This window comes from Nymphalis io, chromosome 16, assembly GCF_905147045.1.
Source record: "Nymphalis io chromosome 16, ilAglIoxx1.1, whole genome shotgun sequence".
Taxonomy (NCBI): Eukaryota; Metazoa; Arthropoda; class Insecta; order Lepidoptera; family Nymphalidae; genus Nymphalis; species Nymphalis io.
In genome coordinates this window covers 12,096,447-12,116,120 of record NC_065903.1, presented here as the reverse complement: position 1 = coordinate 12,116,120, position 19,674 = coordinate 12,096,447, and the positions used below count along the sequence as shown (strand labels likewise).

The 19,674-nt window shown below is 32.8% G+C and overlaps 6 protein-coding genes across 6 annotated transcripts; 4 read left to right on the top strand and 2 right to left on the bottom strand.

Annotated features, from left to right (window-relative positions):
- Positions 1-1,098: 1,098 nt before the first annotated feature.
- LOC126774332 (cleavage and polyadenylation specificity factor subunit 4) lies at positions 1,099-3,247 on the top strand. Its single transcript, XM_050495809.1, has 4 exons — positions 1,099-1,313; positions 1,395-1,671; positions 1,821-2,061; positions 2,426-3,247. Exons 1-4 carry the CDS (start codon positions 1,211-1,213, stop codon positions 2,672-2,674), a joined length of 870 nt encoding a protein of 289 aa, XP_050351766.1. The 5' UTR covers positions 1,099-1,210; the 3' UTR covers positions 2,675-3,247.
- Positions 3,248-9,413: 6,166 nt separating this feature from the next.
- LOC126774355 (NHP2-like protein 1) lies at positions 9,414-10,688 on the top strand. Its single transcript, XM_050495843.1, has 2 exons — positions 9,414-9,699; positions 10,244-10,688. Exons 1-2 carry the CDS (start codon positions 9,697-9,699, stop codon positions 10,631-10,633), a joined length of 393 nt encoding a protein of 130 aa, XP_050351800.1. The 5' UTR covers positions 9,414-9,696; the 3' UTR covers positions 10,634-10,688.
- Positions 10,689-10,696: 8 nt separating this feature from the next.
- On the bottom strand, positions 10,697-12,938 carry LOC126774313 (chitobiosyldiphosphodolichol beta-mannosyltransferase). Its single transcript, XM_050495778.1, has 4 exons — positions 12,276-12,938; positions 11,922-12,202; positions 11,459-11,744; positions 10,697-10,991 (listed from the first exon to the last, which is right to left on the bottom strand). The coding sequence occupies exons 1-4, from the start codon at positions 12,824-12,826 to the stop codon at positions 10,781-10,783; spliced, it is 1,329 nt and encodes a 442-aa protein (XP_050351735.1). The 5' UTR covers positions 12,827-12,938; the 3' UTR covers positions 10,697-10,780.
- A 174-nt stretch (positions 12,939-13,112) lies between these two features.
- Positions 13,113-14,760, top strand: LOC126774315 (RNA-binding region-containing protein 3-like). Its single transcript, XM_050495782.1, has one exon. The coding sequence runs from the start codon at positions 13,359-13,361 to the stop codon at positions 14,649-14,651; it is 1,293 nt and encodes a 430-aa protein (XP_050351739.1). The 5' UTR covers positions 13,113-13,358; the 3' UTR covers positions 14,652-14,760.
- Positions 14,752-17,072, bottom strand: LOC126774300 (nucleolar protein 11). Its single transcript, XM_050495755.1, has 4 exons — positions 16,853-17,072; positions 16,609-16,773; positions 15,936-16,305; positions 14,752-15,857 (listed from the first exon to the last, which is right to left on the bottom strand). Exons 1-4 carry the CDS (start codon positions 16,982-16,984, stop codon positions 14,767-14,769), a joined length of 1,758 nt encoding a protein of 585 aa, XP_050351712.1. The 5' UTR covers positions 16,985-17,072; the 3' UTR covers positions 14,752-14,766.
- Positions 17,073-17,921: 849 nt separating this feature from the next.
- LOC126774324 (alcohol dehydrogenase class-3) lies at positions 17,922-19,352 on the top strand. The gene has a single exon (XM_050495793.1). It carries the CDS (start codon positions 18,102-18,104, stop codon positions 19,230-19,232), a length of 1,131 nt encoding a protein of 376 aa, XP_050351750.1. The 5' UTR covers positions 17,922-18,101; the 3' UTR covers positions 19,233-19,352.
- The last annotated feature ends 322 nt before the right edge of the window (positions 19,353-19,674 follow it).

Sequence of the window (19,674 nt, the reverse complement as noted above, 5' to 3'; positions counted from 1 at the left end):
AGTAGTTAAACGACAAATATAACTTACTTTTTAGGTTTCTCTTAAGCCTCGTCGAATCAGCAACAGTATAAAAATAACATAAATTACCCAAAACACGGTACTTTGTATTAAAATCAAAGTTAAAACACATGTTAAACGCCATGCTGGGGATGAACGTTCGCTGTGACCTTAGTCCAAGGGATTACATCGAGGCTATTATAAAAACAGCTTCACGGAAACTCGGAGTTCTGAACAAGGTGCGGCGTTTTTTCACGCCACAACAACTGTGCCTGCTGTACAAAACACAGGTACGGTCTTGCGTGGAATATTGCTCGCACCTTTGGGATGGCTCCGCTAAGTACCTACTGGAGGCCTTGGACCGGTTGCAGCGACGTGCCGTACGCATTATTGGCGACGTAAAGGTCACAAACACCCTTGAACCTTTACAATTGCGTCGTGAGATAGCAGCACTGAGCGTTTTCTATCGACTGTATCACGGCGAGTGCTCTGAGGAATTATTCTCTCTAATTCCTGCTTCCCCCTTCCCTCTTAAGTCCACGCGAGCTGGTTCTCGATGTCACCGCCTAACTGTGACATCAATTCCATCGCGCACAAAGAAATTTGGCAACTCCTTTCTTTGTCGCACTACCAAATATGGAATTCCTTACCAGCTCACGTGTTCCCCTCCTCTTACAACCCGGATTCCTTCAAACGAGGCGTGAAGAGGCATCTTGCGGGCCGGCAAGGCGGTGACGGCTAGTACAGAACATTCTTCCTGACTGTACTGGCCGTCGTCGCGTTTGGACTCTACTACCACTTACCATCAGGTGGAGTAGTCATTTGCCATCCCGGACATATAAAAAAAAAAAAACATAAAAAACCGGATCATTTTGGCGCTTAACTTTAACCGTGTTTTTTGTCATAATTTTCGTGGCGTGGATACTCAGTGTCACTAACGCATAGAAGATAATATAACCAAAACTTTAAAAACCCCTTGTCACCCCGCAATTCTTTAACACCCCATTTTAAGTCAGTGATTGTTTTCTCTTTGATCTTTAGAATATTTTCTTTGATGAGGAATTGACATGTGTAAATGACACAAAAGTATATACCCACTTGAAATGTCATTTCAGTTGTGACTTGTGAGGATTTCTAGAAGTACCTACTCGCTATTATTATTGAAACAACATTAAGTTTAAATAATTTTATATACTTATAATAAAAATATAAAATGGAGGTGATAGTTGCAAATGTAGATCACATAAAGTTTGATATAGATTACGCCTTAGAACAACAGTATGGAGCGTTGCCGCTTCCCTTTCCCGGGATGGATAGTAAGAAACATTAAAAACAATATTATATTTTTCAATTGTAATTAATATTGTGCTTTTATACTGTAATAAGCAACATTTCAGAATCAACAGCAGCCGTATGCGAATTCTTCGGTCAACCTGGTGGGTGTAACAATGGACCTCAATGCCCATATAGACATGTCAGAGGTGATCGAACAGTTGTTTGTAAACATTGGCTCCGTGGCTTGTGCAAGAAAGGAGACCAGTGTGAATTCCTTCATGAATATGACATGACTAAAATGCCTGAATGTTATTTCTATGCAAGGTTTAATGCTTGCCACAATAAAGAGTGTCCCTTCCTGCACATAGACCCCGAAAGTAAAATTAAGGACTGTCCTTGGTAAGTATATTCATTAGTATTATATTACATACCTACATTGTATTAGAGACATTTATTATTGTGGTAATAGTAAAAAATAAGATTAGTATAATGTATGTCACATTTGTTTCATGTTCATTGTTCTGACAAAAATTTAACCTGATTTTCAGGTATGATCGTGGCTTTTGTCGACATGGACCTCACTGCCGACACAGACATGTCAGAAGAGTGTTGTGTATTAACTATTTAGCTGGATTTTGCCCTGATGGACCGAGCTGCAAGTACATGCACCCTAGATTTGAACTTCCTGCTCCACCAGAACAAACTAAGGATCAAAAACGTTTGCCTATTTGTCATTACTGCTCAGAAGTTGGTCATAAGGCATCATCGTGCAACAAGATACCTCCGGATGTAAGGATTAAACCATTTTTTATAAGTTTCAGTATTTGTGAAGTAATGTATGTATAATATTATTTGCATTTAATAGTAGTTGTAAAAATATAAGTCAAAACAACTTATCTTTGTATAATTTAGATTATAGATAAAAAAACTTTTAAAAAGTATTTTTTAATTGCTTTTGCATTTTGAATTTTTTTTTACCTAATTACATTTCTAAACACTAAACCTGTCCTGAGTAAAAATCGATTAAAACTTAATGTGTATTTTATTTACATGAGATATTATTGAATAAAAACAGTCATATCTAAAATAAATGATCTGTCAATATTTAATGCAGTATTTCCATTATTAATTCAATTACATGTTTAAATTTCAGCAAAGAGAAGTCGCACAAAAACAAGAGGAAGCAAGATACAGAGCGCTAGGCTATGTAAAACCAGCTAATGATAATGATGAAATGCAACGACTACAAAGAATGATGCATAAACCTTTGGAAGAGGTTACCTGTTTCAAATGTGGTACTAAAGGCCATTATGCAAATAAGTGCCCCAAAGGTCATCTTGCATTCTTATCAAATCAAACTGGCCAGAACAACTCCAACAATATGTTTAAAAAACCCAACTAGTATAGGTATGTGAAGCCACGTTAAGTGACTTCAACTGACTCATGATGAATTGGTGTTGCTGAATAATTAAGTTAAAGGACATGTTTTAAGAACATCAGTGTTGTGTTTGGTATAATTTAGAAAGGAAAAACTTACGAACAGCAGAGATGTTAAAATAAGAGTAATTTATATATATATATCTGTTTTTCCACTTAACCAAATTGTCAACTGGTCTCATTGTAACATGGCTTTCTACTCTTTTTATTTAAATATTTTTATGATGGTGCGTTACATTACAAACCTATGACAGCATCTATATATTTCCTTGAGCAGTGAGCGCTGCGACCATGCTTCAGTTGTTACTGATTTTTGTTTAGCTTGGAAAAATTCAATAATAATATTTAAACAGTTTATTTTACACAAATATAATATAAAAATATTTTATTTCTGTAAATTCAATTTTTCATAAACATGACACTAAGTAGTATTAAAAACCAATAGTGACCTAAGTAATTGTTAATTTAGCGGTACTTGGTATTGTTGTGTTCCAGTTTGAAGGGTGAGTGAGCCAGTGTAACTATAGGCAGGCATTTTCTGCATTTGTATTAGGAATTTTCTTGTATTCTTCTCTTTTAAGTGTGAGTACCTGTGTAAGGGGGTCTCAAATATATATTAAAAAGATATATATATATAATACATTAAATAAATTTCAAAAATATTTTCTACAGGATGGTATTATAGTCTATAGTAATAAATTATTAGAGCAGAATCAAAATAAGCAATATATAGTTATACGTTAGAGCGATATAGTTTAAAGTAAATTGAAATATACTGCAAAAATCTCATAAGATCTTTATAAATATAGGGCTGAGTTTAGGGTAAAACATAATTACTTAACTCCTTAAATTTCACTACCAGTATTTCACTATTTTACTGCCTCATTGATCTAGTTACTAGACAGCAGCAGATCAGACAATCTGATTTCGAACTGGCACTCTGGATGTTGGCAGTGTTTTCAAATACGTGCCTCGGAGAGCCTGAACTTTTTCCGGTAGTGTCGGATTATAAGAATGAGGAAATGGAAATTGCAATTGTGTCGACCCAATCACATGTTATACGCAGTTGGTATCTCTAGAAGCTGCTGTTATAGCCGAAATCGTCATATTTCTACATCGGCATTTTTGCGTCTAATTTCGAAAACAAGAACCTGGTGCAAAACTTTATATCTGTCCTTATATAATACTACTAGAAATAACACAAAACAAAAATACTACACAAGGATTGCCTTTTAATAATAATAATTAGACTTTCACTCAAAATTACATGTTATAAATTATAGAGTGTAACAAATGAGTAGTAAAATATAACTGTACAACAGTTATATTTAAAATAAACATAATAGATATGCAGATGTACGTTAATATACTTTAGATATTATATAGTAATAATGAAATTAAACAATATAAATTTTGTTCCTAACAATATAAATCCTGTATTAACTGGAACTATGAAGAAATTAAGAAAACTTATTTTTGTAAATTATACGACTGTTGTAATAATTAATGCTGCAATACATCTTCCCATCTCACTTCATTTCAAAAACATTTGTATTATAATTATAAGAAGATAGATGTTTACGTAACTGGTATAGCCGATGTCAATTGACAAAATAACGGCCGATCTCGTGCTATATCACTCGCACGCTACTCGCATCTTTGTTGTATTGTTGATGGTTTGAAAAATAAAATCATATAATTCAGTTCAAATTTTAAGTAAGCTAAAATTAATCCAGTTCATAATTAATATGAAATAATAAATATTTATTTTGTTGCTTGTATGTGTTAGTAACATATGCACTTCCCCCAATTTCTTTATTTACAAAGGTCGTAAGGGTTCCTCCAAAAAGCACGTGAGGTGTAACAACATTTGAAGTACAATATTGCTACGTGGTGATTCACTTAACCCACTTCTCAGCTCTTGTAATATTTCGTGTTTTAAAGCCTTTTGCCCCTTTTTCGAACCTCACGTGATAAGTGGACGATCCTTAAGGATAAAGTTTCTAGGGGTTCTAATACTAACGTATGACACATACAAGATAATTATTCTCTTGACTTGACAACTACCTGGTTTGTCTAGTTCGGCTGGGCAGTGGCGGATTTATCAGCAGGCTGAGTAGGCTTCAGCCTAGGGCTACGGCTCAAAGAAATCAAAAAGATTTCTTCTTGACGGTTTTCTGATGTTCTACAGCTAGAAGTCGGCAACAAATTTTGTCGATGACTTGTCTTTGTACATATAACGTTGCAGCAAAATTCCACATTCTAGAGTAAAACAGCCAGTTCGCCGCCCCCTAACGGTGAGTTTCGCATATACTTATGTGGAGGAAACGCGTTTTTCCAACGAGAAAATAAAAGCTTCCAACCAGTAGTAGGACTGGCATGTAAAAATATGTCAGTTGTAGAGGGTGGCAAAAACTTAACAGCCTATACCTTGAAAATTTGTAAATCCGCCACTGCGGCTGACACATACCTAGCATAAAAGATATCAATTGAGTGTTATTTGCGACTAATTCACAATTATACGCCGGTCGCCGACGACGCCTTTTATTGAAATAAGTCCGAATAAAGTGCAACGAGCAGTATCCCAATCAGCATTTCTAAAATTAAAAAAAAAAACATTATGAAAAGGTTTATGTAAAAGTATTGATAACTACTATAATTTATTAGGATTTTTATTAATAATTAGTATATATAAAATTGAATTAAATAATTAGGCGGGTTTCTGAATAAGATAACATATTTCCAAATATTTGTTATAATTATTATTATAACATTGTAATACTTTTGCTTACTATTTTTTAATCATCGTTAATGATTATCAAATCTCAATACTTAAATTTTCATTATTTATCAACCATTTTGTTTTATTACTTAAATATGTGAATTAGTTAAACGATAAATTGTTTTTAACTGTTATAAGTTAGTTATATATCTCGCATAGGGTAGGGTGGGTAGCTTAGTGTAACAACTGTTGTGCTACTATTTATAAAAAAAATTAAATGTGTTGTAAGTAATGCAACGAAGTAACAGATGCTCATTAAGACCAATTAATATGTTTTCCACATAGTTTTTGTATCGTAAATATTTAGCATTAGTCTTTCATAAATTTCATTTATTTTTTTAATGTTACTACATCTGAAATATTAGTGATGTCGCAATAATTACATAAATATAATCAGTATTTATTTATTATGTATTCGTAGCCCTTATTTCATAACTCTGTATTGTTCATTTAAAAAAAAAGAGACAAATATTTAACTAAACGTATACTTTAATACGTTAAAATATAGAAGCAATACCTTACAATCAAATCATTGCACTCCCAGAACAGTAAACTTTATTATTATAAACTGATAAAGTTATAATTTATTATAATATTCCTATGTATTATTATGATTATATATAATATAAATCTATATATCCTATAATAAAAATATATTCAAACTAGCAATATCCGAACTTTACCCCGCTATAAGTTGGAAATATACATAATGGAATTTTAATGAGATACGGCAGTCTAATCTCAAAAACATACGAGTATATGCAGGCTTTAAAAAAGTAATCAGATTAATGATTACCGATTACAACGTGTATCAATCACGATGCGCATATTCACGTTAAGTACAGAAAATTTAATTTCTGATATAAATATATTGTTTAGACAAAAATACGTATAACAATAATAATAAATTATTAACTTGCAGGGTGGATTATCTGATCCCATATTAAAAGTTTATCTATAAAACGTAAATTTGTTCCTGAAGTACAGTTAAGTTTGCGTCCTTAACATAAATTTTAATTCATTAAAACTCCGAAAACTAAGTCAAATAGTCTTAAGTCTTAAATTCTTTTCATACATAAAATAAAAATATAAACCACTGTTAGTTTATATTTTAATTTTATTATAAAACAATTTTATGTCAAAAACATAATATGAACCTTACATATATCAAAATTTAATTGCATAATTTCGTTTTTATCAGAATAGCAATAGCATAGTGTAACAGGCTACAGTGTGCTATTATCTCCAAAGTCCAATATCGAATATGCAAAATTCATAGTCTTGAAACACTAAAACCTATGTAACAGTTGACTACAATATAATCTCATTTATTATCTAATATACATATAATATAATATATACGTTACAATTACTATATTAAATAATATGTATATTAATAAGGTAATTATAACGGAGTATTTTAAAAAAAGTATATTTTCATTTTAGAAAGATGCTGCTGGGCTAAAGGGTTTCTCCCTTTTTGAGGTAAAGGTTTAAAGCTTATTCCCCCAACCTGCTCCAATGCGCCTTTGTAGAGTATATACACATTTGGCAGAATTTCAGTGAAATTAGACACATGCAGGTTTCCTCACGATGTTTTGCTTCGCCGTAAAGAACGAGATGAATTATAATCACAAGTTAAGCACATGAAATAACAGTGGTGCTTTCCAGGGTTTGAAGTGTTGGTAGGGCTTTGTGCAAGCTCGTCTGGGTAGGTACCACCCACTCATCAGATATTCAACCGCAAAACAGCTGTACTTGGTATTATTGTGTTCCGGTTTGAAGGGTGAGTGAGCCAGTGTAATTACAGGCACAAGGGACATAAAATCTTAGTTCCCAAGGTTGGTGGCGCATTGGATATGTAAGCGATGGTTGACATTTCTTACAATGCCAATGTCTAAGAGCGTTGGTGACCACTTACCATCAGGTGGCCCATATGCTCGTCCGCCTTCCTATTCTATAAAAAAAAAAACCTTGGATGTTTTTACTGTATGACTTTCCAGATCTCCGACTCGGTGACAATTTAAAGCTTGAAACGCTTAATAAGGTTTAGTGTTTCCATAATCGCTATTACAATGGCCCGTCAGTCAACCGTATCCGCTTTTCGCGTCCTTGAGTAGCGAAACAAACACTTAAACTTGACAGTTGGTTCGTTCGTTGTGTTTATTGTTAAATTTTTGCTTATTTTTATGTTAGAAAACGATTCTAATCCAGTGAAAAGACGGGGAAACAATCCTTATATCAAATCGAAGGTTATACAATGGTGCATTGTCATATTAAATCGATAACAAGAAGAACATTGCCGGCGTGTGTTTTCACGCGTAAGTATGACAGTTTTTTCCCTAAATATAGTTTCACAGTGATGTTTATTTATGCCATAGCCTGACGAAACCTTATATTGCATTAGAATCCTGAAAATAATAGGATTTTCCCGTTTTTATCATTCATAATCTACAATGATTTATCATGTAAGTGCTGACAACGTCAGCTAAAAAAATGTCTCGATTTTCGATAAAAAATATCGACTCGTCAGCAATGTAAACAAATAAATACGGAGTCCAATAATAACCTAAAGTGCTTCGTTATATATAAATATGTCATTTTAATTTATTGGTTCTCCTATTTATAATTTCCTAATTACAACATTATTATTTATTTTTTATTTAACACTTTTTGCACTACATATACATAAGATGAGAGAAGTAGGAAACAATCAAAGAAAAAGAAAATAAAAAATGGTGCGCGAAGGCGGTCTTATCGCTTATAGCGATCTCTAACAGACAACCTTTGGTGAAAGAATTTTTGTAGGAGAACAGGTAAGTGCATTTACATATAACAAGGAGATAATAAATATTTAATAAACTACACATATGTACATCCCACTAACCACATAGAATAATACATACATACATACATACAAATATATAATTATTATATAGCATATACATATTATATATAATTATAGAGTATAAAATCCGTAACAGCCTGTGAATGTCCCACTGCTGGGCTAAAGGCCTCCTCTCCTCTTTTTGAGGAGAAGGTTTGGAGCTTATTCCACCACGCTGCTCCAATGCGGGTTGGTAGAATTCACATGTGGCAGAATTTCAGTGAAATTAGACACATGCAGGTTTCCTCACGATGTTTTCCTTCACCGTAAAGCACGAGATGAATTATAATCACAAATTAAGCACATGAAAATTCAGTGGTGCTTGCCCGGGATTGAACCCACGATCAACGGTTAAGATTCACGCGTTCTTACCACAGGGCCATCTCGGCTTTTAGTATAAAATTATATATCGATAATTATAATATAAAATTATATATCGATAATTATAAACTACGTACTATTTCATACATACATACATATATTCCTTACTTGGAAATGGACAAATAATAGTTTTTCAAGCGGTATTTAAAAATACTCAGAGAATTCGACTGCCGATTATCTGTAGGTAGTGCATTCCAAAGTTTGATGGTTTTTGCAGTAAAAGAGTTATTGTAGGTTTGTGACCGGCTGCACGGGGTAACTAGTTTATTATCATCCGAAGAACGCAGGTTGTGTGCGCTGTCGCAACCAAGAAATTTAAAGCGTTCTTTAAGGTAAGATGGTGTGTGATCGATATAAATAATAGAGTAGAGAAGAGATAAGGCGTGTAGATTTCTTCGTAGTCTGATTGGCAGCCACTTTAACTGAGACCGATACTCAGAGACATGATCAGACTTTTGCAGACCAAAAATAAATCTTATTATTTAACATTCTTCGTGAATTTATAGTATTATTAAATTCTTTAACTATTATTATTAATTATATATTATTATTAAAACTATCTTTGTTTTAATCGTGGCTTCACGGCCTCTTGGCCCTTGGTCTATTAGTTTCTCTGTCTACGCGTTAAGTCTACCTACTCACTAGTTGACACTTGACAGTTATCGGCTTCCGAGTCCCGCTGCTAATCGTTCTTTATATTTCATAGGTTACCTTTTTGGAGGTTACCATCGTAGCGTCTCATATTGTAATACTACTTAGTCTTTTTCTTAGTAACTATTTACTGTTAAATTTAAATAATTTAATTTTCCATAGTGCATTTAACTCGCTTAATTATAAGTTTTCAATACAATTTTAAAAATCATTCAACTTCCTCAGTGACGCGAGAAATCGCTGAGAGGTTGATTTAGTTTGTCAAACTTGCTGCTCAGAATCAAAAATGGTAAGTTAATATTCTATTGATACTATTAGAACATGAAAGCTTAATAGATTTGATTCCAGTTATTTTTTTAATGTCGGCATTCATAACAATGTACACGTGATTGTAAAAGGTTATGTTGACATGTGACATCACACTGCAATATTAAACAGTGTACAAAATAAAACAACTTTAACACTAGTCATAACGTTGGAAACAATTAGGCTTAGCTTATAGTAAACAAATGTATTAATTAAAACTCAATTCTATAAAAATTAGCTGAATAACTGATTTATAAAATGCTTGGATCTTAACCAATTATTGCGATTTCAAATCCCGGCAAACAATAGTGATTTTTTTCGTGTAAAAGATTTGTTTATAATTCGTTTTATGTAATTGAAGGAAATCATTTTGAGCTAGATGAAACTTGACCATGTAAGTAATGTGTTTGGAAAAGATCATAAAGCTTAACACAAATGGGGGAACTCTTTGGCTTGGCAGGCCCTTATAGGCAAATACTATGTTTTTCTTTTAAATTGTTCTTAAAGCAATGTTTTAATATTTACAGGCCGAAAGTGAAGCAAGTGTAAACCCAAAAGCTTATCCTTTAGCTGATGCGGCTCTTACAGCAAAGATATTGAACCTCGTTCAACAAGCTGCTAACTACAAGCAACTTCGAAAAGGAGCTAATGAGGCGACTAAGACATTGAACAGAGGTCTATCTGAATTCATCATTATGGCAGCAGATGCTGAACCATTGGAGATTGTGCTCCACATTCCAATTCTGTGTGAAGACAAGAATGTACCTTATGTGTTTGTAAGGTCTAAGCAAGCTTTAGGTCGGGCCTGTGGTGTTTCTAGGCCTATTGTTGCTTGCTCCATAACTATTAATGAGGGCTCGCAACTCAAACCACAAATTCAAACTATACAACAAGAGATAGAAAGACTCTTAGTGTAAGTTCTAGTGTGTGCGGGAAATACTATTTTTGTAAATATAATTTCCAAATAAAACATATTTTTTTTTTATTTAACATTGTTTATTATAGAAAATTATTCATAAAATATTATTTATTCATTTAAATCATATTTAAATTATAATACAATATCACTCAAATAATTTTTTAGCTCTCAAATTCCAATTGTCTTCCCATCTTGATTCCTGGAATTTCTTTAGGTTTTCCCTCATTTTATCAGCTGCTTTATTTTGTTTGACATTATTTGGAAAATCTTGAAACCATAAAACAATTTGTTTTGATAGTTCATCACTAGTTTTGAATGTATAACCATTTTCACCATTTTGAACTAGCTCATTAAGACTGAAATTAAAAATAAATTGTAATAATCCAATACTAAGACAAAAAATAATCTACAAAGTTTATATAATTTCTTTACAAAGCAAATCTGACAAAATGTTCAATCATTATAAAAATAGACCTATGATTCAGATAATTTTATGTTTTGTAGCACAATTACTTAAAAAAATCCTTAATTAAATGTGAAAGTGTATTTATCATGCTTTCATATTCTTAACTATTCAACTGACCATCATGAAAATTTGCGTACACATTATCAGGGGGCTGTACCCCTGGACATACACGCTGTCCTCACATGACGACAGATAATAGTATTTTATAATTGAATGAAACATACATTTGTTTCCCAATCCTATAGACAGTATTCCATACAACAAAGGGCACTTCCAAATATCTTTATAACTTCTTGTTAATGGTTAATCTAGGTCAAGCGTTTTGTCAGTTTAATTTTATAAAAAGGGGATACATACCATTTAAAGTCATAAGCACAAACGGGCAGCCCAGCACCAAACATATCCACTACTTTCATGGGTAAATCTAAACCAGAGGAACTGGTGTGAAGGCAAACTCCAAGATCTACACTTGCTACCATGGTGGGGTAATCACAAGCTTCAAGCCAGGGCGTTATCACAGTCACATGCTGCCACTTCCGATAAGATATTTGCTCTTTGTAATAGTCTTTCATAGGACCCTTGCCAGTTATCACACAAATTAATCTTGGCAAATTTTTTACAAGATCATATGATGTCTCATAAACTAAAAAGAAGTCCTTATTAGACTTAAGAAATAATAAATTTAAAGGGTAAATGAGCCAGTGTAATTTCAGTACTTTTTATGCTTTTTATCGGGCCAGTGACTATTGTTGAAAGTGTTCAATTACCATTAGTCGGGTAATTTTCTCACCATTTCCTAAAATTAAAAAAAATACTTCACCTTGTAATGCTTCCATTAGGATACTGAAATCCTCATCTGCAGTCCAACTAGTGCTGCTAAATAATAGGCCAGGTCTATTGTTTTTTAGTTTTACTACATTTCTCTCTACCTCAGTGAATGCTGTGTACCTTGTATCACTTTGAGAAATATCAGGAGGTGCATCTTTTCTTGATGTTATAAATTCTTTATATTGAGACCCTATTTTAACAAACCAATCATGTTTTTCTTTTACAGTTATAGGTTTAAAAATGTTAGGTGGTCTATCATAAAGAACTGTTGCCCTAAAATATAATTTATTTCATACTTATTCATTTTACCAATATTATTATTAAAAAATGGGAAAATAATACTTACATAATATTGAAATTTTCTAATAAATGCTGTTTCATAGCATATGTTACACATAAATTACTATCTGATGACTGACCAAAGTACCTTTCTATAAAAGTTGAAACCTTTAGAATGGGATGGTTACAGCTAAGTGAAAGAGCCATTATAGAAAACGCATAATTATGCCAGTCGATAACAAATTTTGTATGGGTTACTAAGCAATAAAATCTACATATAGGTAGTGTAGGCACAGCTGGTGGGTTCTGACATAGTAAATAGCTACATTTACCAGTTATAAATAACGTTAATAGCAAACTAATTGCTTGCCATAAAGCTTTTATGAAATACTGTATCAATTTTGGCGCCCATTCTATTTTTAAAGGATGAAGTTTAGTAACAGTAATTTGAGGATTCTCTTGGATATTTGAAAGAGGTTTTGTTTCTACGTAACCAATTATATTCACATCAAATCCGCAAGCGGCGAGAGATAACGCATGATATTGCATCCGTGGACTTCTACCAATATCTCCTAAAACAACAATCTTCACTTCCTTTTTTGAGTTTTGTTCAGACATAGTTATTTTAACGTATGTCAATTAGTTGCAGAATACATAAGTTTTCAAGTTCTTCTTTTTTTTTCATTCTAATTCATATTGAGATAACAATAGTCCACTTTCGACATGCAAGTGAAACTGAATATTATTTTATAATTATTTTAACTACTCCTTGACATTGACATTACATTCCTTGACGTTGACGTTTAAAAATAATTTTAGCAACAAAAATAAAATCAACTTATTTTATTTTCAATTAAACGCATTTATGCAGATGTATTTAAAACTGGAATTGCTAGGTACTTAGTTTTGTTTATTGATAAGTATTTCATTCGTTAGGATACATTTGTTATCTTTCATTCTTTATAATACTGTCATAAATCTTTGATATTTTTTAATTGCAAATGCGAAATTGTGTCATTATTATCGATTTTTCAAATAATTGTTACATAAACAAACTGTTAACTGATGTATGCTGCAAGCCGAACGGTCGTCAATTATCTGGAAAGTTTAATTAATTTGCAATCAAAGGAGGATTAGGAAGAGGAAAAACATGTCTAAAGTACTCATAATAAGACATCTTCCAGAAGGATTGTCTTTTGAAGACAAGGAAAAGTTACTAAAACATTTTGGTGCTATAAAAATTTGGGAAAAAGTAAAGAAACGAAATTATATATTCGCATCTTTCTCTACTGTTGAAAAAGCAAAATCATGTTTGCAACGATTGCACATGCTGGAAATTGCACAACGACGCCTTGTGGTAGAATATTCTTTTGAGAAAGAACCAGTTACTGAAACTAAAAGAAAAGATGATACTAACTCAACCATCACAAATCAAATTAAAGAGTTCTTACGAATTATCAATGCTTGGAACCCATCACTCGACTTTTACCAACCACCACCAGTACATTTACGGTATTCATACCCTAAAGTAAGCCCACAAATAATCGTTAATATTATGTATGAACTATTTGTTCACAAACCTTTTTATACTCAAACTCTTCATCTCATGAACAAGATGTCACTTAAAACTCCTTTTAAAGAAAATGAAACTGCCATTAATTTTTTCAAAGAAAACTTTAGAGATTATTTCATAGAGGAAATGTCGATACTACCTCCTTCGGAACCAAGTGATCCTGAATCTGAAATTTCAAGTGATGATGAAATACCAAAACAATTGTTACCATCAATGACAAAGAGGAAACATACCTTGCCAAAAACAAGGAAACGACCTGCAGCAGTTCTATCAACAGCTTTATTACCAAAACAGAAAACAGTGAAGCTAAATCAGGAAGAAGTTTTTGATGTTGTTACTCCAGTAATAGAAGCTAAAAAAATATCCCTAGTAGTATCCCAAGATGCTCTACAAAAACAATGTGAAAATGAACCAGAGGTTGTTGGCGAGCTTGGTAAATTTCAAAAAGAAGACCAACCTTCTGATGTCCAGCAAATAGCAGAAGAGCATGAGCAACCACCTATTACTAAGCAAGAAATATTGGCAAATAGAATATCTAATAGTGATATGAAAATTCTTCCTGTATTTAAAAACTATCATCCGGGAGAACCATCAATGAGATTGTATATAAAGAATTTAGCTAAAACTGTAACAGAGCAAGATGTCAAAAGGATATATAAACGTTATCTACAACATATACCTGAAGAAGAGCAATTAGGTTTTGATGTGAGAGTCATGCAAGAAGGCAGAATGAAAGGTCAAGCTTTTGTAACATTTCCATCAGTGAAAATAGCAGAAGAAGCACTAAATGAAACTAATGGGTACTTATTGAAAGAAAAACCTATGGTTGTTCAATTTGCTAGAGCTGCTACTAAGAAAACGATAGAATAATATATGTCAGTGAAGTGTTGTATGAATAAAAACTTATTCCTATAAAGCCAAAAATTAAAATTGTTATATTTAATTTTGTGTAAAGGTAATAAAAAACAAATTAAACCAAAAAAAACTATATTTCAATTAGCTCAATAGCATATGACAATGATTCCTCATTATTTTCACTTTGTTTACCTGAAGCGATTTTATGTAACAAGGGCAAAGCACTATTAACTTGCATCAATTTATCAACAAGACTTGTTACAACTTTCTGAGTATGATTTAAAACACTCGTGGTTTTGTCATCTTTTGTTAGTAAATATTGTTGATAAAATGCATCCATTAGTAAGATGCACCAGTCAAAGAGTTTGCTTTCATAGCTTGCATTAAAATTTTTGTCAGAATCAACTAGTAAATATGATATATAAGACATAAGAAATAATGCATTATCTAGGGGTAAATTATTTCTTAAATAAGGTATTAACATAGCATCACTTAATGTAACTTGAAGTAAATAGTCCAGAATTTTAAATTTATCTTTATGTATTTTTTTAATTTCACCGGACTCATTGTCACAATTACAAAATTTAACCAAGTCTTCATGATTAGTGATATCTACATTTACTGGATTAACCAGTTTTATTGCATAATTCAGTAATAGCACTAAAATTGACTCTGGTATATCTTTGAATCCTTGTGAAGTTTTAAAAACTTTCTGATAATCCCCTTTTTCTAATAATGGTGGAATAACTTGTGCGCACATGCCTCTTTCAGTTAAACCAACTTTAAGTAAATCTTTGATTTCTTCAGTTTCATTAAATATGGGTTCTACAGGAGTATCCCATTCTGCTATTTCAGCGCATGTGTCTTCAACAATCTCATGGGATCCCAGTAGACTTGAAAGGTTTCTATTAGTTTCTAGTACATATGGTAGCATTCCAATATGGTTTGAAGCTTCGAGGATGATAATGCCATTGAAACAATATAATTTAGCATTTTCTGAGTACATTTTCATACGGTACCTACATGATCCCACTCCTAGGATAACATTATAGGCAACAATAATAGCTCCATCCTGATCAGAGTTACTTCCAAATAAAATCAAATGATCTTGTCCCATCCATGAGATGGATACACTGGAGGAGGTAGATATCCATGGCACTGTGCCAATAGTTTTCCAAGATTTTTTCAATAAGTCGTAAACTGTCACTTTAGCATCACTCCCTAAAAAACAATACTATAAATATCTCCAAACACTAAATTTTATTTTAATATAACCAGTGGGAAGCAAATGATACTTACATAGAAAATAAACACAGGGTTTTTCTTCTGGGCTAATAAGTTCCCCAACAACGTAAACATCCTCTGATCTAGACACCTTAATTTTATTTAATTTAGACTTATCCATATCACCCAGTTCTTCCCTGATAGTGCATGTTATGATGTCATAGCTATTTTTAGTGTTCTTTGTAACATAACAAATGTAATCAGTTGTTGCTATGCTATAGCAGGCTATGTCCACAATTGTTTCAGATTCTTTAATAAGCTGTTTGTTTTCATAAGACTTTCTGTTGTCAAGTGCATATGGAAGAGATGCACAATTGCCATTCTCAAATATAATTAATGACGACTGTTTACTTCTTGATATCAGCTTAAAAATGTTTACTGAAAACTGAATGGAAATAGTTTAAAGTGATTAGGAATTCTATTATAGAGCTTAACATATAATCAAAAATGTAAGACACAGAAAACTCTTTGTAGGGGCAATATATTACTAATAAAAGGATTGAGGATGTTGTATTTCTTGTGCTTGTCACCATATTGGCTTCCGCCCACTTGGCTCCCTTCACAATGCAACAACAATACAGTATTTGGTTATACAAACATTAATTAATAAACAGAACTGGTCCAGACAGGTATGCAGAAAGCCTTGCGAATGTTTAAATTGTAACACCCAGTAATTTTCAATAGTTACCTTGTACTTCTTTATTTTATCTAAGTTATCAGAATCGTCTTTCCACGTTTTAATCGTATTTCTGTTAAAAACTCCTACATAAGCTTCTTGCTCTGTATCAAATATAACTGCAGATGTTAAATGATCTTTCGAAGTCCAACCGCTAATTTGTTTTTGATCTGAAAGCTAATCAAATCACAATACAAATATAGCACATAATATTAAATATATGATCAAATGTGCTTTTAATAGGTGTATTATTTACTCTGAATTTATTCACAACATTGCGGCCTAAGGTTACTATGACATTTTCTTCGTCCCGATCCTGAGATACACCTAAAAAGCTATTTTGATCAATAAGTGGACATAAAACAAAATAATTGTGTAACTTTGCCATTATTTAATAATTTTGAGTAACTATCATCGCGTGAAAAACTATTCCATGCGTTTTTCGTCTTCAGCTAATTGTCAACAGACAGCATGACCAGCTGTCAGCGTGTATTTGACATATTTTTGAAATCAATTTGACATATCAATTTTTTTTTTGTAGTATACAATATTACCAATGAGACTGAAAATTATTATATCGTTATTTATTAAAATGAAGAGTTGTGGAAACAACATTTTCAATTTTATACTTTTTATTTAAACATGTTTTTACTGGTGGTAGGGCTTTGTGCAAGCTCGTCTGGGTAGGTACCACCCACTCATCAGATATTCTGCCGCAAAACAGCAATACTTGATATTGTTGTGTTCCGGTTTGAAGGGTGAGTGAGCCAGTGTAATTACAGGCACAAGGGACATAAAATCTTAGTTTCCAAGGTTGGTGGCGCATTGGCTATAAGCGATGGTTGACATTTCTTACAATGCCAATGTCTAAGGGCGTTTGGTGACCACTTACCATCAGGTGGCCCATATGCTCGTCCACCTTCCTATTCTATAAAAAAAAAAAAAACATCCTATTCTATAAAGTTTTTATTACTACTAAATGAACCGTACTTGTCCACAATATTGTTATTATGTATTTCAGTTATTATTTATTAAGGATTGTTTGAAATATTTCGGGAAGACTGACGGTAATAATCATGAATTATTTAATATAATTTTTATTTAACACCATATTTAATTATGTTGGGCACGTTTATATGTTCAAGGAGTGTATTAATAGTACGTTTTTATATATAATAGTACCTAGAATTCTTGTTTCTTCTATATAGGCCTTGGACAGAGAAACCAGTTTATCTGTCTAGTGTCTACGATATAGGCAGGGACGTATTTCCTTTTGTTTTGTCAGTTTGTCAAGGTCAAGTTCAGTAGGAATTGATAACTTTATTTTCTTGTCTCTTTCTGACATATGATGTAATGTACTAACCTGCATCGCATTTTCGCTTTTATTATTATTCAACAGTCGACACCGAATAATCATTAATTTATCACAAAAAGTTCATTTAATATATTAAATACGTTCATTTGATTTCATTCGGTGATTTCAGTCGGTCGTATCGTATCAAAATATGTCGACTGCCGGTAAAGTGATTAAGTGCAAGGCGGCTGTAGCTTGGGAGGCTGGAAAACCTTTATCAATTGAAGAAATCGAAGTAGATCCGCCCAAAGCTGGAGAAGTACGTATTAAAATTCTGGCAACCGGCGTCTGTCACACGGACGCTTACACATTATCCGGAAAGGATCCAGAAGGCGTGTTCCCTGTTATTTTGGGACACGAAGGCGGTGGCATTGTTGAAAGTATAGGAGAAGGGGTCACGACCGTTAAACCTGGAGACCATGTTTTACCCTTGTATGTTCCGCAATGCAAATCTTGCAAATTCTGTCTGAACCCAAAAACGAACTTATGTCAGAAAGTACGAGTCACTCAGGGTCAAGGAGTCATGCCCGATGGAACAAAACGATTCCACTGCAAAGGAAAGGACTTGTTCCACTTTATGGGATGTTCCACATTCAGTGAATACACCGTGGTTCTAGAAATTTCGTTGTGTAAAGTCAACGATGTTGCGCCATTGGATAAGATATGCTTGCTAGGCTGCGGTGTAACAACCGGATACGGTGCCGCTTTAAATACAGCTAAAGTTGAATCTGGTTCAAGTTGCGCCATCTTTGGTCTGGGCGCTGTTGGACTTGCTGTTGCATTGGGATGTAAAGTAGCTGGTGCTAAACGTATAATCGGTGTAGACATCAACCCTGATAAATTTGAAGTAGCCAAAAAGTTTGGTGTTAACGAATTTGTCAACCCGAAAGACTATGACAAACCCATCCAGCAGGTGCTGGTTGACTTGACTGATGGTGGTTTGGACTACACATTTGAATGTATTGGCAATGTGAATACAATGCGTGCTGCATTGGAGGCTTGTCATAAGGGTTGGGGAGAGTCTGTGATTATTGGAGTGGCAGGAGCAGGCGAGGAAATCAGTACTCGCCCATTCCAACTAGTAACTGGGCGTGTTTGGAAGGGCACAGCCTTTGGTGGCTATAAGAGCAGGGATAATGTTCCAAAGTTAGTCGAAGACTACCTCAATAAAAAACTGCCATTAGATGAATTTGTCACTCACAAAGTACCTTTAAATGAGATCAATGAAGCCTTCCATTTGATGCACATCGGCAAGTCTATTCGTGCTGTTGTTGACTTCTAAATATATTCCAAACACTTTTGAAATCAATATTTTATTACAATATAAATTTATTTTATTAATGTTTTCTATTCTTATTACCAAAAATGAGTTTTGTAATAATAATAAAGCACATTTAAAATATATGATTTTTATTCCATATTTTTTTTGTGAACATGAAGGTAATTTGATTATACTGTTTATTTTTCAATTATAATTATACATATATATTAATAAGATAACAATTGAAAAGGTTATATTTTAAGTTACAATTTGAGTACATGATTACACATGTGTCATACATAAAACCTATTTTCAGAATTTGTACATATCAGTTTTTCCTTTTATAATATATTTGTATATGTAATTGATCAAGCATATTGTGTTTTATATTAAATGGTTTGCCATATATATATATATGCATTACATTTATAAACATTTAATATTCTTATGAGGGTTAAGAAAA

Coding starts and splice junctions, on each gene's coding strand:
- LOC126774315 (XM_050495782.1), top strand. CDS start 13,359: ATGTCTAAAGTACTCATAATAAGACATCTTCCAGAAGGATTGTCTTTT.
- LOC126774332 (XM_050495809.1), top strand. CDS start 1,211: ATGGAGGTGATAGTTGCAAATGTAGATCACATAAAGTTTGATATAGAT. Junction 1,314..1,394: donor TCCCTTTCCCGGGATGGATA/GTAAGAAACATT, acceptor GCAACATTTCAG/AATCAACAGCAGCCGTATGC. Junction 1,672..1,820: donor AAAATTAAGGACTGTCCTTG/GTAAGTATATTC, acceptor CCTGATTTTCAG/GTATGATCGTGGCTTTTGTC.
- LOC126774324 (XM_050495793.1), top strand. CDS start 18,102: ATGTCGACTGCCGGTAAAGTGATTAAGTGCAAGGCGGCTGTAGCTTGG.
- LOC126774313 (XM_050495778.1), bottom strand. CDS start 12,826: ATGTCTGAACAAAACTCAAAAAAGGAAGTGAAGATTGTTGTTTTAGGA. Junction 12,203..12,275: donor TTAGAAAATTTCAATATTAT/GTAAGTATTATT, acceptor ATTATATTTTAG/GGCAACAGTTCTTTATGATA. Junction 10,992..11,458: donor TGTGCTTATGACTTTAAATG/GTATGTATCCCC, acceptor TTTTAATTTCAG/TCTTAATGAGCTAGTTCAAA.
- LOC126774300 (XM_050495755.1), bottom strand. CDS start 16,984: ATGGCAAAGTTACACAATTATTTTGTTTTATGTCCACTTATTGATCAA. Junction 16,774..16,852: donor ATGTTGTGAATAAATTCAGA/GTAAATAATACA, acceptor TGATTTGATTAG/CTTTCAGATCAAAAACAAAT. Junction 16,306..16,608: donor ATAAAATAAAGAAGTACAAG/GTAACTATTGAA, acceptor ATTTCCATTCAG/TTTTCAGTAAACATTTTTAA.